The 17,049-nt window shown below is 46.1% G+C and overlaps 1 protein-coding gene across 8 annotated transcripts in view; it reads left to right on the top strand.

Moving 5' to 3' along the window:
* Positions 1-17,049, top strand: part of tmem107l (transmembrane protein 107 like) — a 56,738-nt gene that overhangs the window by 22,375 nt on the left and 17,314 nt on the right. For 6 of the 8 annotated variants that reach the window (XM_052040121.1, XM_052040126.1, XM_052040128.1 and 3 more), the window contains one exon: positions 7,411-7,507. The exons of the other annotated variants lie outside the window; for them this stretch is intronic. In XM_052040121.1, coding sequence (XP_051896081.1) covers positions 7,411-7,507 — 97 coding nt within the window. The remainder of the gene's footprint in view (positions 1-7,410; positions 7,508-17,049) is intronic. 8 annotated transcript variants of the gene reach the window in all.

Below are 17,049 nucleotides of genomic sequence, written 5' to 3'. Positions count from 1 at the left end.
ACATTTCCCTTCAAAAAGGACATCCCACTTTACACTCCCAAGTTCTCTCCTTATAGCCTCATAGTTCACCCTTCCCCAATTAAATATCTTCTTGTCCTCTCTGCACCTGTCCCTGTCCATGACAATTTTAAAGGTTATGGAGCAATGGTCACTGTCCCCCAAATGCTCACCCACCAATAGATCGTTGACCTGTCCTGGTTCATTTCCTAAAACTAGATCTGGCATGGCATTCCCTCTAGTTGGCCTGTCAACATACTGCATCAGGAATCCCTCCTGGACACATAACAAATTCCATCCCATCTAAACTTTTGGCACTAAGCAGGTTCCAGTCTATATTTGGGAAGTTGAAGTCTCCCATTATAACAACCCTGTTATTTTTGCTTCTCTCCAAACACTGCCTGCCAGTCTGCTCCTCTACATCTCTACCGCTACCGGGGGGCCTATAGAATACTCCTAGTAGAGTAACTGCTCCTTTCTGGTTCCTTACTTCCACCCATATGGACGCTAGAGATGATCCTCCTACAACAGCCATCCTTTCCACAGCCATAAGTGTCCCTGACCAGTATCGCCACCCCTCCTCCTCTTCTCCCCCCCTTCCCTATCCCTCTTAAAACACCGAAAACCAGGAATATTCAATATCCACTCCTGCCCTGACATCAGCCACGTCTCAGTAATAGCCACAATATCAGTCCCCCATACTTATTCAAGCTCTCAGTTCATCTCCCTTATTCCTGACACTTCTTGCATTTAAGTAACCACACTTCAGTCCATCTACCTCACTACTTTTATAGTCTGCATTCTGTTTCTCCTTCGCCAAAGCCTCTCTACCTGTTTGATTTAACTTTTCCCCATCCCCTTCTTCCTCTGACCTACTCCTCCGGTTCCCTTCCCCCTCACAAAGGAGTTTAAACCCTCCCGAACCATCCTAGCCGCAAGGATATTGTCCCCCTTCTGGTTCGGGTGTAACCCGTCCTCTCTGTACAGGTCCCACCTTTGCGAGAAGAGATCCCAATGATCCAAAAATCTAAAACCCTCCCTCCTGCACCAACTTCTCAGCCACACTTATCTACCACCTTCTCCTGTTCCTGCCTTCACTATCATGTGGCACCGACAGCAGTCCCGAGTCCTGTTCCTCAGTCTTCTGCTTAGCTCCCTGAACTCGCTCTTCAAGACCTCATCCCCCTTCCTACCCATGTCATTGGTGCCAGCATGGACCACAACTTCTGGCTGCTCTCCCTCCCACTCAAGAATCCTGTGGACCCATTCAGTGACATCCCAGACCCTGGCACCTGGGAGGCAACATACCATCCAGGATTCATGCTCACTGCCACAGAACCTCCTACGTTTCCCTGACTATAGAGTCCCCTATCACCACCACATGTCTCTTTCCCACCCTTCCTTTCTGAGCAGCAGTACCAGTCCCAGTGCCAGAGGCCTGGTTACTGCAGCTAGGCCCCTGCAGGTCATCCCCCTCAATAGCCTCCAAGGTGGAAAACCTGTTACTGAGGAGAACAGCCTCCGGGGTTCCCTGCTCTGTCTGCCTGCCTGACTTCTTCCTCTTCCCTCCCCTGACAGTCACCATTCTATCTGCATCCTGAACCTCAGATGTACCTGCTCTAAGGGGGGTGACTGCCTCCTGATGGAGGGTGTCTGTATAACTTTCTCTCCCTCATGCTGCACAGTGTTTGTGGCTGCGACTCCAGCTCATCAACTGAGCCAAAGTTCATCCAGCCTCAAGCACTTAACTGCAGTTGTGGCACGAGTTCCCACGTCAAACGGCTGCAGCATATGACCATGTCCTCCATCTGACTACCTTGTTCTTTTCCCCCCTAGTTAATCCCACCTACAAATCTGTACTAGACAAAAGGTAAACCTTACCTTTACCTACTTACCCTCCTTGCCCCTTCACACCAAAGCCCCTTGAGCCAAAGTGCAACCACTCTGCTGCCTCTCACTCAGCTGCCCGCTCTATAGGCTGTTTGCTTTTTTAAGCTGCCCGCGCAGTCTAGCCCCCACTCGACTAGTTAGAAAAAAACTTAAAACACTTACTAAAGAAAGTTATAAAAATCTAACCCTTACACTTAAAACCCTAACAAAAACTAACCCTTACACTTAAAACCCTAACAAAAGTGATAAACAGGAAAAAAAACTTAGCTGCTCCAAAGTCCTTCGAACCGAAGCCCTCGAGTCCTCCCCAACAGTTCTAGCAAACCTGCCCACAAGAATATTGGTGCCTCTCCAGTTCAGGTGTAACCAGTCCCTTTTGTACAGGTCATACCTTCCCCAGAAGAGATCCCAATGATCAACAAATGTGAAACCCTGCCCTCTGTACCAGTTTCTCAGCCACACATTCATCTGCCAAATTATCCTAATTCTTACCCTCACTGGCACATGGCACAGGCAGCAATCCAGAGATGACTACCCTTGAGGTCCTGCTTTTCAGCATTCTACCTAACTCCCTATATTCCCTCTTCAGGACCTCATCTCTTTTCCTACCTATATCATTAGTACCAATATGTACCACAACCTCTGGCTGTTCACCCTCACCCTTCAGAATGCTGTGGACCCGATCAGAGACGTCCCTGACCCTGGCACTGGGGAGGCAACATACCATCCAGGAGTCTCACATCCACAGAATCTCCTGTCTGACCCCCTTACTATGGAATCCCCTATCACTACCACTCTCCTCTTCTCACCCCTTCCCTTCTGCACCATAACCAGGCTCAGTGCCAGAGACCTGGTCACTGCAGCTTTCACCCTGGTAGGGGATCACCCCCAACAGTATCCAAAGCACTATGCCTGTTATTGAGGGGAACAGCCACAGGGGTACTCCACACTACCTGCCTATTCTGACAGTCACCCAGCTACCTGCTTCCTGCAGCTTCAGAGTGACTGCCTCCCTGTAGCTCCTATCTATGTACTCCTCTTTATATCATAGGAGCCAAAGGTCATCCAGCTGCAGCTCCAGTTCCCTAACAGTCTGTAAAGGAGCTGCAGCTGGATGCACCTCATGCAGATGTAGTCATCAGGGAGACTGGATGTCTCCCAGAACTCCCACATCTCACAAGCTGAACACACCACTGACCCTGGAGCCATTCTCACTACTCTGGACTGGCACTAAAGGGAACACCAAATCAAAGAAAGGAAGTACCTTCACCACTTCAAACCAAAGCCTCAGCTCCACCAGTCTAACATTGGCCCACTACCAAAATGACCACTCTGCTTATACCTGCCTTCCCTTTATTTGCTGCTGTTAATAAGGCAATCAGCTGGTAACAATTTGCAAATGTGACTCATTTAGACTCTTGCAAGGTGAAAATCACCAGCTCAGGCACAGAGACTCACCTCTTTTCAAAGGTCCCACTCCAAATCTCGCTCCAACTCCTGACTCTGCAAGGTTTAAGTTCTATAGTTTAAACATATGGTGCGTTTATTGAATTCTGCCTTCTGTTAAAATTTATGTCTAGAAATTCATTCTGTCCTTTCTTGTGGTGCTATAAATTTGTTGCGTTGGGTGGCTGTGACCAATGGGATCCCAGAGTGTAACAATGCCCTTGTGTTTTGGGTGCCAAACACTTCCTTATGTGGGAACCAGGACAGTTCCAGACAGAGGTATCCAGTTTTACTGAGCTGTGTGCAGTTTGTTACACAGCAAAGCTGCACTCCTCATGGCAGCCAGACTGCAAGAGCAACACACAGAAGGGCTGCCACAGAGGCAGTGAAGAGCGTCCCATTTCTCAGAGAAAGACTTGAGAATTCTCAATTGAAATAACTACCAGGAAAGAAAACCTGTGTGCTGGGGGAGAGGGGTAGGGTTCGGGAGTCTCATTTGCCCGCATTTGGTCCATCTCCCTCTAAATGTTTCCTGTCCATGTACCTATCCAAGTGCCTTTTAAATGTTGTTAATGTGTCAGCCTCAACCACTTCCTTATTGTCTGCCTGCAGTGCGTTTTCTCAGTAATTGTAACACTTTATTCTGCATTCTGTTACTGCATTCTCAATGTACTGATGTGATGAAATTATCTGTATGGATGGCATGCAAAACAAAGATTTTCACTGTCCAATTTACCCTCTGATTCTACCATTAAGCCAATTGTGTATCCAAGCAGCCCGCTCTCCCTGGATCCCATGCGATCTAACTTTCCATTGCAGCCTCCTATGCAGAACTTTATCAAAGGCCTTTATATACTGTAGGCCATATAGACCATGTCTACTTCCCTGCCCTCATCGACCTTCTTGGTTACTTCTTCAAAAAACTTAATCAAAATCGTGATGCATGATCTCTTACACACAAAGCCAATCAACCCCTAATCTCTAATCAACCCCTGTCTTTCTAAATCCCTCAGAATTCCCTCTAGTAATTTACCTACTGCAGATGTGAGGCTTACTGGTCTATAATTCCCAAGTTTTTCTTTGCAGTTTTTCTTATATAAAGGCACGACATTAGCCACCCTCCAGTCTTCCGGCAATTAACCTGTCGCTTATGATGATGGATATATCTCAGCCAGGGCTTCTGCAATTTCTTCTCTGGCTTCACACAGTGTTCTTAGATATACCTGGTCAAGCCCCATAGATTTATCTACCTTCTTACATTTTAAGACATCGAGCAGCTCTTCAACCCTGTACTCCTCCAGGGACTCAGAATCCCAGCTGTTTCTACCTGACCCATGCCTGACTAGAGCCTCAACATCCCTCATCATTCAGGGTTTCCTAATCCTGCCAGCCTTGTCCCTTCACTCTAATGGGAACATGCAGACCTTGACCTCTTGTTATCCCACTTTTAAAAGTCTTCCACTTGCTGGATGTCCCTTTGCCCACAAGCAACCTACTCCAATCAACTTTTGCAAGTTCCTGTCCAATACCGTCAAAAGTTACCTTGTCCCAATTTAGAATTAATTTGTGTACCAGATCTGTCACTTTCAGTAACTAATTTAAAACTAATAGAATTATGGTCACTGGCCCCAAAGTGCTCCCCCACTGACACCTCAGTCACTTGTTGTACCATTTGCTCAGCTACATTCCCCTAAATTAGCTCCAGCACTGTCCCTTCCTCAGTAGAACTATCAACAGACTGGCTCAAAAATCTTTACTGGGTGCACTTTAAAAATTCCACCCCCTCCAAGCCTTCCACACTGTGGCAATCCCAGTTAATGGGGGAAGTTGTAATCCCCAACACTAACCCTATTATTCTTGCACTTTTTGAAGATTTGTCTACATATCTGCTCGTTATCTCCTGCTGACTATTAAGAGTCCTGTAATATATCCCCAGCAAAGTGATTACCCCTTTTTGTTCCTAAGGTCTACCTACATGGCCTCAGTTGTGGGGCCTTCTTGAATAGCTGCCCTCTTTACTGTTGTAATGAATTCCTTGATACTGCAATGCTACCCCCCCCTTTTACCATCCCCTTCCGACACCCATCTTACTTGAAGATTCTATGCCCTGGCATAATGACTGCCAGTCCTGCCCTTGTACCCATTGCCTCTGTGATCAGAACAATATCATATTCCCATGTGCTAATCAACAATCTAAATTCATCCACGTTACTAGTCAAACCCGTGCATTAAAATACTTGCAATTTAGCCTTGCATTTCTCCCTCATGTTTTGTCACACCCATGTCTGCTCTACCTACTGGACTGACTTAGTTTTCTACATTTGACATTATCTGCCCTCTAATAGCACAACTGTTGTGTTCCATTCCCCTGCCAAATTAGTTTTACCTTTCCAGCAATACCAGCCAACCTCACCAAAATGATGTTGGATCATTTCTAGTTCAGGTGCAGCCATCCAGGTTGTACAAACCTCACCTTTCCCAGAAACTGTCCCATGATCCAAAAATCTAAAGCCGCCCTCTGACACTGTCCCCTTACTCACATAGCCATCCGGCCTATCCTTCTACAGCTCATCTCCAAGTGAAGAACACTTGACTCATGTACAGCCTGTAGATACAAATGAATATTTGGGAGACTGGCGGCTTGGATTTGCTGGCTGCTGTGGGGCTCTGGGAACTTGGTTCATAGCAATATCTATCCCAGAGTCGAAATGTCTAATACTAGCGGGCATGCATTTAAGGCAAGAAGGGTAAGTTCAAAGGAGATGTGCAAGGCAACTCTTTTTACACAGAGGGTGGTAGGTGCTTGGAATGCACTGCCAGGTTGTGGAGGTAAATACAACAGCGGCGTTTAAAAGGCTCTTAGATATGCTCTTAGATTGGGCCTTGTGCAGGCAGAAGGGATTAGTTTAGTTAGACGTTTAATTAGTTGGGCACAACATTGTGGGCCGAAGGGCCTGTTCCTGTGCTGTACTGGTCCATGTTCTATGTTGCCCTTGGTTGGCCCATGTTCTTATTGTCCTCATTTCCAATTTGCAAACTGTTTGAGTGCGAGCAGTTCTCGGGTATGGAACCCTGTCATAATCTGAAAGTAATCCACAGATTACAACCATAGAGGTGCTGCTCAGTAACCTGCTACCTAGCTCTCTAAATTCATGATGCAGCAGCCGATCCCTCTTTTTACCTCTGTCATTCGTACCAATATGACCCTCCCCTTTTAGAATATCCTGCAACTGTCCGTTCACCCTGGCACCAGGAAGGCAACACACCGTCCTGGATTCATGTTTGCAGCCACAGAATCTCCTGTCTATTCCCCTCACTATTGAGTCTTCAATCACTCACCCTTGGACCCTGCTCCTTCCCCCTTGTGCAGCTGAACTCCCCTTGGTGCTGGGATCTTGGCCCTGGCTAAACTCATTACGTGATGCAGCATAGGAGGCAGCCACTCAGCCCAACATCACTGTGCTAGTACCAACCATCCAATTGGACCAATTCCCCAGTATTTGTAACCTGTGGATTTTCAGGAAATTATTTATGTTATTGTCCTTGATTATTCAGCTTTCCCACTGATGGAAGTCTGATATGTAGGGTACAGATAATGTGCTACAAAAATGTTCTTTTCTAGCAGCAGTTGTTGGGTGGGAGTTGGTGTGAGTGAGAGTGAGAGGGGGTGGGAACCACCACAGGGCCAGGGTGCTCACCAGACTGGCATATTTAAACATCTATCACTGTGTGCATTGGAAACCTGATTATACAAGGGACTTGGGACTAAGGTAGGACTTTCTCCCAGAAAGAGAATAAAAATATAGTCAACAATGTCTTTCAGCAGACAATTGGGTGAATACTTGAAGGAGAGAAAAAAAAATTAGGACAATGGGAAAGATTGGGGAATTGGTCTAATTGGATAGTCAGACCCAAGTGCTGGCGCGTGGATGATGAGCAGAGTAGCTGCCTCCTGTGCTGTACCACCTGATGAGAATTGTATGTTAGCCCATCAGGGACTGGGACGTGGTGCTCTGTTTCTGTGGTATCTGCGAAGCATTGAATTTTTTTGCCACTTTCCTATAAATGTTACCTCAGCTATTGGAGCCCACAGTAGTGCCTCAGTTGCTCTTCTCTTCTTCTTATTTGAACAATGGCCATGCAGTACTTACTGGTGGATATTCACTTTCTGCAGGTAGGTCATTCGTAAGGTGAGCGTGCAGGTGCACACATGTAGTTGGGTTGTGTCAGCGTTTGCCAGAGAAGGAGAAAATTAGTAGATGCCCTGTAGAAGTTTCAGGGAGTCAGCCTGCTCTGCTGCTGAGGGACAGGCAGTTGTATGGTGGGCCATCCTTCTGAGCCCAGATGTAAGAAGTGAAGCCACATCCCACCACCCCACCACCATCTACTGTGCCACCCCACCACCATCCATACTCTTGGCCACCAGTAAGTATTCACCGCACTTACTCCCTGATCCTCATTGAATGGCTAACCTCTGATGAAGGACAGCAGATAGTACTCAACAGGAGCAACAAGCATGTATAAAATGTTCTAAAACTGTGAAAAGTGTTTATAGAACATTGAACAGTACAGCCCACCATGATGGGGGAGTAACAACAGTGCATTTAGTAAATGGTGTACCATGCTGCCACTGTGAGTCAGTGTTGGAGTGAATGAATGGTTAGGGCAGTGGATGGGATGCCACTCAAGTGACCTGCTTTGTCCTGGACGGTGTTGAACTTCATGAGAGTTGTTGGGCAAGTAGAGAATATTGATTACACTCCCGATTGGTGCCTTATCCATGCTGGAAAAACTTGGATATTTGCTGCAGGATAGACAGTCTCTGACCTTCTCTTGTAGCTCTGGTACTTATGTGGTTGGTCCAGCTGAGTTTCTGATCAGTGGTGACCACCAGGATACTGATGGTGAGAACTCAGCAAGCCTAGTGCCATTGAATTACCAAATCATGGCATAGGTGCTGGAAACTGGAATTAGTATAGATGGACACTCAACGATTGGTAGAGATATGGTCTGCTGCATGGCTCAGTGACTATGAATTTCATTGGTAGGTGGTTCGATTCTCTGCTGTTGGAGGTCGTCATTAACCAGTACTTCAGTGCTTCATTGTTACCTGCTGCATATCAGCCCCTGCTTGAATGTTGTCTTGGTCCTGCTGTGTTGGGTTTGAGCTGCTTCATTTGCTGAGCAGCTGTGAGTGCAATGACAGTGAATATCCTCATTTCTGACCTATCCTTCCTGCTTCTCATAATTACAGCCCTGGAAGCCATTCAGCCCATTGAGTGTTTGCTGTTTCTTAGATAAGTCCCATCAGTCCCATTCCTTCATTTGTTCCCCTGTAATGTCCTCTCACATTTGCCCACCCTAAAGTCCATGGATTCTCCAGCTACCCACCTACTCCAGAGGCAATTTTACAGTTGCCAATCCATCTAACAGTAGCACCCGTTTGGGATCTGGGAGGAAACTGGAACACCTGGAGAAACTCACATGATCAACGGATAAACATGCAAACTCCACACAGACAGTACTGGAGGTCATTATTGTACCCAGGGTGCTGAGCTGTGTGACAGCTGTATCACCTGCAGTCCCCCTGTGTCGCTGGAAGGGAGGTCACTGATGAAGCAATGGAAGGTGACTGGGTCGAATACTGCCCTGAAAACTCTGGCAGTGCTGTCCGAGGGCTGGAGTGAGTGAAATTCGACATCCTCAACCACCCACGCATGAGGTATAGTCCAGCCGCTGGAGTGCTTTCCCTTTGATGTCCTTTTTACCAGGGCACCTTGATGCTACACTCAGTCAACTGCTGTCTTGTGTCAAGGGAAGCAATGCTTACCTTGCCTCTGGAATGCAGCTCCTAGGTCCATGTTTGGACTGAGACTGAGATGACTGGAGCCAAGTGAGGAGGTTATTGGCAACTGCTACCTGATAGTCCTGTTGACGATGGCTTCCCCCTTTTTGCTGATAACTGAGAATAGACTGATTGGTGGTAATTAGACAAATTGGGCTTGTCCTCCTGCTTTTGAATGGGATATAGCTGGGCAATCTTCCATATTCTTGGGTAGATGCCAGTGACGTAAATACCGGAAAAGCTTAATGAGAGGAGCAGCTAGTTTTGCAGCACAGGTCTTCAGTCCTGCGGATGGGATGTCTTCTGTGTCCAGAATTGTGAAGTGGTAAGTAACATTCATGCTACACAAGTCATCGGGTCCAACAGCACAAAAGCCCGGCCCTTTGTCCCACCATGTCCATGTCAAGTACCCAGCTGTACTAATCCCACAGCAGCGCTTGGTCTGTAGCCTACCATGCCTTGGTGAATCAAGACCTTGTCCAGATGCTGCTTAAATGTTATGAGAGTACATACCTCTCCCACCTTCCCAGGAAGTGCACTACAGATTGCAGTCACCTTCTGGTTGAAAAAATCCTTCTTCAGATCACCTCTAAATCTCTTAGTCCTCCATTAAACTTATGCCCTTTGGTCTTAGACACCTCTGCCATGGGGAAAAGTTCCTTATTTTGCACCCTATCTATGCCTCTCACAATTTTGTCTACTGCGGTCAGCTCCCTCCTCTGCTCCAAGGAAAACAAAGGGAGCATATTCAGTCACTCCCCATAACTGGAATGTTCCCTCCCAGGCTATAGTGTGGTGCCCAGAGCTGTGCACAATATTCCAGCTGTAGCCTAACCAATGTTTTATGAAGTTGTACAACTGCTCTTATATTGTGTCCCAGCTAACGAAAGCAAGTGTCACATGTGCCTTCTTCACCACCTCCAGGAATCCCCAAGGTCCCTCTCTTCCTCAGTAAATGGTAGGACCTTATGGAGAATTATGTATGCCCTTCCCTTATTAGTCTTTCCAAAATGCATCACTTTGCACTTATCAGGATTAAATTCCGTTCTCGCCATCGCTCTGACCAACTTGGGTTACAGAATGATCGATATCAAGGGGTCAATAGGATCTGTAACCTAAGACTATTCTCCTCATTATCAACAACAACATAAATTTTGAGTAATCTGTAATCATACCTCCATCATTCATATCCAAGCCATTAATCTAATAAACAAACAGTAAGGGTGTACCAGTAATGGAAAACAAGTAAAACTGCAGGTGCTGGAATCTGAAAAAAAGAGGGAAATGCTGGAAGACCTCAGCTAACCAAGCAGCATCTGTGGAAAGAGAAACCAGTCAACATTTTGGGTCAGGAACCCTTCCTCAGAACTGAAGAAGAACTTGAACCTGACCTCTCAGACCCTTCCCAGTTCTGAGGAAAGGTCGCTGACCCAAAATGTTGATTGTTTCTCTTTCCATATTTGCATATTTCCATATTTGCTACTTGACTGGCTGAGTTTTTTTCAGCATTTCTGTTTTAGTCTGAGTAAGGGTACACCACTGGTCACAGGGTTCCAGTCACAAACACACCCCAACACGGATCGGCTCATCTGTGTTCACTATGGAGAAAGACGTTGTAGTTGCAGATTTCAGGGAGAGGAATGGGGATATTTTAGGATGTATTAACATTAAAAAAGACATATTAATTGTCTTAGAGAGTTTAAAGTTGGTTTAATCCCTGAGGCCCAATGGGAGGAAGGGAGGAGATTACTGGGGCTCTGACAGATTTTTAAATCTCTGCTGGTCACAGGTGAGGTGCCAGGTGACTAAAGGACAACAAATGTGGTTACATGCCAGTAAGTCTAATGTTAAGAAGTTATTGGAAATAACTTTAAGGGACAGGATTAATTTATACCTGGAAAGACAGAGGTAGATCAGGGATAGGTGAGCATCCTGTCTGATAAATTCGAGATTTTGAAGAAGTTACAAGATGTATTGATGGGAGCAGCGTAGTTGATGTAGTCGATGTAGACTTCAGTAGCCTTTGATAAGTCCCATAGTGAAGGCTGGCCCAAGCAGAGCCCACGGGATCCAAGACAAATTGACCTTGTTGGTTTCAAAGTTGGCCTTGTAACAGGATGCAGAGGATGATGATGGCGGTTGCTTTTGTGACTGGAAGCCTGTGACCAGGGGCGCATCACAGGGTTTGCACTGTGAATGGGAAGGCGATGGGTGTATTGAGGCCCAGAGGGACCTTGGTCTTCAAGACTGTGCATTGCTAAGGGTGACAGCACAGGTAGAAAAGGTAGTGAAGGAGGCACAGGGGACTCTTGGCCTTACCGGCTGGGGCATGGAAAAGAGCATGGTGGTTGTGATACAAATTTGTAAAACTTTGGTTAGGTCGTAGCTGGAGTATTGTGTGTAGTTCTCATTGCTACACTGTAGAAAGGACAAGGTTGCACTGGAGGGGGAGCAGAGTAGATTCACCAGGGTGTTACCAGAGGGCATAGGTTTAGGGTAAAGAGTAAGTGGTTCAGAAGGGCCTGAGGAAGAACATTTTATCCAAAGGGTGGTTGGAATCTGGAACACGCTGCTCGAGTGGGTGGTACTGGCTTCACAACACTGGATGAGCACTTAAAATGCCAAGGCATCAAAGGTTAAGGGCCAAGTATTGGTAAATGGGATTAGTATTTAGGCACTTGAAGGTCAGCATGGACGGTGGTTCAAAGAGCCGATTTCTGTGCTGTAGGACTCTATGACTCTAAAATGCTTTGGGATTTTCCTTACTCTTTTCCACCAGTGATATTTTCTGATCCTTCTTTGTTCTCTAATTTCTTCTTTTAAGTACCTGCTCCTCCTCACACTTCGATACTTCTGAATGGACTCCCCACTTTTCACCTCTTCACTTGCCATATGACTAAGAACATGAAATGCAGAACAGTACAGCACAGGAACAGGCCCTTCGGCCTACGATGTCTGTGCCGAACACAATGCTGAATCAAACAAATTTTCTTCTGCCTGCACATGATCCTACTCCCCCATTCCCTGCATATTTATGTGTCTACCCAACAGCCTCTTAAACAGCACTGTTGTATCTGTTTCCACTGTTCACTGTGGCATCCCATTCCAGGCACCCACCACTCTCCGTATACAAAAAAAAACTTGCCCTGCACATCTCCTTTAAACTTCTGCCCAACCCCCCCCACCCCCACCTTAAATGCATGACCTCTAGTACTTGACATTTCTACCCTGGGAGAACGATTCTGACCGTGCACCCTATTTATGCCTCTCATAATCTTATAAATTTCAATCAGGTCTCCCCTCAGCCTCTGCTGCTCCAGAAAAAACAACCCAAGTGTGTCCAACCTCTCCTTATAGCACATACCATCTAATCAAGGCAGCATCCTGGTAAACTTCTGCACCCTTTCTAAAGCCTCCACATCCTTCCCGTAATGGGGCAACGAGAATTGTACACAATACTCCAAGTGCAGCCTAACCAAAGTTTAATATAGTTGTCTGACTTGTACTCAGTGCCCCGACCTACGAAGGCAAGCATGTCAAAGTCAAAGTCGAGTTCATTGTCATGTGCACAAGTCCATGTGTGCACAGGTGCAATGAAAAACTTACTTGCAGCAGCATCCCAGGCACATAGCATCGTATAAGCAGCATTCACAAGAGAAACATAAATTAACAAATTTTACACAATCTTTACAAGAAAGAACACAATTAGAACAAAAAAAAAGTCCATATTAGTGCAAAGTGATCAAAGTGGTCATAGTGTTGCTACACTATAGTGATTAGGGTTGTGCAGGTTGCATCAAGAATTGAATGGTTGAAGGAAATCAGCTGTTCCTGAACCTGGTGGTGTGGGATTTCAGGCTTCTCTACCTCCTGCCCGATGGTAGCTGCTACATCCATGGCCACTTTCAGGGAGCTATGGACTTGGACCCCAAGATCCCTCTGTACATCTATGCTGTTAAGGGTCCTGTCATTAACTGTATACTTTCCCCTTACCTTTGACCTCTTAAAGTGCGACACCTCACACTTTCTTGGATTAAACTCCATCTGCAATTTCTCCACCCATATTTGTAAATTATCTATATTCTACTGTGTCCTTTCACAGCCCCTTACACTGTCCACAATTCCACCAATCTTTGTATCATCTGCAAATTTACTAACCCACCCACCAACATTTTAATCCAAGTCATTTATGTACATCACAAACAACAGAGGTCCCAGAACTGCAGAACACCACTGGTCACAGACCTCCAAGCCAGAATAACACCCTTCAACCACTACCCTCTGTCTTCTATTGATCAGTAAGTTTGCAAATGACACGAAATTAGTTGTTGTTGTTAATAGTGAAGAAGGTTATCGTAGATTACAGGGGGATCTTGATCAGTTAGGGAAGTGGGATGAGGACTGGCAAATGGATATCAATACAGATAATGCATTTTGGAAAGTCAAACCAGAGTAGGACGTATGGTAAAGCACTAGGGAGTGGAATGGAACAGAGGGACGTCGTTAATTGAAAGTGATGTCACAGTTAGACAGGGTGTTTAGCACGCTGGCCTTCATTAGTCAGGGCATTGCGTATAGGAGAAGGGACTTGATGTTGCAGTTGTATGAGTTGTGGGTGAGGCTGCACTTGGAGCACTTTCAGGGAGCTATGGACCTATGGTCACCATGTATAGGAAAGATGAGTTTAAACTGGAAAGAGTTCAGAGAAGATTTACGAGGATGTTGCCAGGACTAGAGGGCCAGAGTTATAGGGAGAGGTTGGCTAGGCTAGGTCTTTATTCCTTGAAACGTAGGAGGATGAAGGGTGACATGATAGAGCTGTTTAAAATGATGAGAGGCATTGATAAGGTTGACAGTAACAGTCTTTTCCCAGGGTGGGGGAGTTCAAAACCAGGGGGCATAGATTTAGGATGAGAGGGGAAAGATTTAAAAGGGACCTGAGGGGCAACTTTTCACGCAGAGGGTGGCGAGTATATGGAATGAGTGTATGGAAGTGGTTGAGGTAGGTACAACAGTATCATTTAAGAAGCATCTGGATAGGTACATGGAGGGGCGGGACTTAGAAGGATATGGGCCGAACGCAGGGAATTGGGACTAGCTGAGTGGGCACCGTGGTCGGCATGGACTGGTTGGGCCAAAGGGCCTGTATCTGTGCTGTATCACTCTGACTATGGGCAAGCCAATTCTAAATCCAAACTACCAAGTTACTGTGGATCCCGTGTATCTCAACCTTTTGATCAGCCTACTATGGGGACTTTGTCAAATGCCTTACTAAAGTCCATGTAGACAACACCCACTGCCCTAACCTCATCAATCACCTTTGTCACCTCCTCAAAAAAACTTGTTTGTAAAAGTTTGTAAGACATGACCTGCCCTGCACAAAGATGTGCTGACTTCCCCTAATCAGGCCATGTTTATCCAAATGCGTGTAAATCCTATCCCTAAGAATCCATTCCAATAGCTTAGCTACCACTGATGTGAGGCTCACCAGCCTATCATTTCCTGGATTATCCTTATTTCCCTTCTTGAACAAAGGAACAACATTGGCTACTCTTCAGTCCTCTAGCACCTCTCCTGTTGCTAGTGAGGATACAAAGATCTTTGTCAAGGCCCCAGCAATCTGCTCTCTCGCCTCGTTCAATAACCTGGGATATATCCCATCAGGCCCTGGGGACTTATCCACCTTGATGCCCTTCAAAAGACCCAGCATCACCTCCTTCCTGATCTCAACATGCCCTAGACATCAGCGTGCCCCACACTGCTCTCACTGTCCTTCATGTTCTTCTCCTTGGTGAATACCGACACAATGTACTCATTTAGTACCTTGCCCACATCCTCTGACTCCAAGCAGAAATTCCCTCCTTTATCCTTAAGTGGACCTACCATCTCCCTAGTTATCCTCTTGTTTTTGATGTGTACACACTGCCTCTTTAATCCTACTTGCCAAGGACATTTCATGGCCTGTTTTGGCCTTCCTTATTCCCTGCTTGAGCTCTTTCCTGCTATCTCTATATTCCTCAAGGGCCCTGTCTGATTTTAGCTTCCTAAACCTCACATAATCTTCCTTTATATTTTTGAATAAATTCATAACCTCTCTCGACATCCAAGGTTCAATTACCCTGCCATCCTCGTCCTTCCTCCCCACCGGAACATGCCGGTCCTGAACTCTGATCAGCAGGTCTTTAAACAACCCCCACATGTCAGATGTGGACATGTCCGATAGCAACTGCTCCTAATTAACTTACCCCAGCTGCCATCTAATAATGTTGTAATTTGCCTTCACACAATTCAGTTCTTTCCCATAAGGTCCAGCCTTATCCTTATTCATAACTACCTTAAGGCTTAAGGAGTTGTGATCATTGTTCCCAAAATGCTCTCTCACTGAAAGGCCAGTCACCTGGCCAGGCACGTTTCCCAAAACAAGGTCCTGTATGGTCCCTCCTCTCGTTGGACTATCCGCGTACTGTTTTAAGAAACCCTCTTGAATATATTGAAAAACTTCTGCCCCATCTCAGCCTCTCATACTAAGGAAATCCCAGTGATTGTTGGGGAAGTTTAAGTCATGCACTATGACAACCCTGTTGCTTTTACATCTTTCCATAACCAGTCTACGTATGTTTCTCCATCTCCTGGTAGCTATCGGGTGGCCTGTAGTCTAACCCCATCAGAGTGATTGCGCCCTCTTATTTTTGAGCTCTACTTCAAATTTTCCTGAGTGATTGCTTTTCCTAATACAGCCTTTGATATCTCTCTTTACCTTGCCCCCACCTCACGGGAACACATTGGCCTTCAGCTCCCATTTTTCATTTTTGAATGACTGACACTTGTTGGATATTGACTTATATGCAAATAGCTGCTCCCTGTCTGCTTTTTCAGGTCATGTCTTATGAGACTGAAATCACCCTTCCACCGATTCTTAATTTCCAGACCATCCTTATCCTTTTCCATAACTACTTTGAATCTTCCAGAGTTATGGTCACTATCCCCAAAATGCTCTTCAACCACTTGCCTGGCTCTATTCCCTGGGACAAAACAGTGGCTCAAAATGCTCTCCTGGACTCACTTTAAAAAGTTCAACCCTGTCTACACCATTCACATTAAAACAATCCCAATTCAAATTGAGAAGTTGAAATCCCCAACTTCTATCACCCTATTGCTCTTCCATTGACCTTTGATTTATCTGCATATCTGCCCCTCTATCTCCTGCTGAGCATTAGGAGGCCTGCCATATACCTCCAGTAACGTGATTGCCCCTTTATGTTCCTCAGCTCGATCCGTATGACCTCATTTGAAGAGCTTTCTACAAATCCCCCCTGGTTACTGCAGGAATTGTAATGTTACCTTTTTTACATTGCCCACCCTCCCACCTGCAACACCTGAAATGTTGAGTCACCATCCTGCCCTTCTTTGAGCCATTTCCCTGTGATAGCAATAATATCATATTTCCCTGTGTTGATCATCACTCAGTTCATTTGCCCTATTGGTCAGATTTCTTGCATTAAAATAGATGCAGTTTAGCATTATATTCCTCCCACAGGCCTTTTCACACCTTGTCTGCTCTGCCTACTGGACTGACTTAGTTTCCCAGCACGCAACCTCCCCCCCCCCCCCCCCCCCCCCCCCCCCCCCCCCCCCCCCCCCCCCCCCCCCCCCCCCCCCCCCCCCCCCCCCCCCCACCCACTGCGCCAACTCTCCAACTACTCTGCGGCCCATTCCCTGCCAAATTAGTTTAAACTCTTGCCAACAGCACCAGTCGATCTGCCTGTAAGAATGTTGGATTCGTTCTGGTTCAGTTGCAACATGTGCAACTGGAACTGTTTCTGGGGACGTGTTCAAGTGATCCAGAAATCTAATGCATTCCCTCCTACATC

This window comes from Pristis pectinata, chromosome 27 (genome assembly GCF_009764475.1).
Source record: "Pristis pectinata isolate sPriPec2 chromosome 27, sPriPec2.1.pri, whole genome shotgun sequence".
In the NCBI taxonomy this organism is placed as follows: Eukaryota; Metazoa; Chordata; class Chondrichthyes; order Rhinopristiformes; family Pristidae; genus Pristis; species Pristis pectinata.
This window is presented reverse-complemented; position numbering and strand designations above follow the sequence as displayed.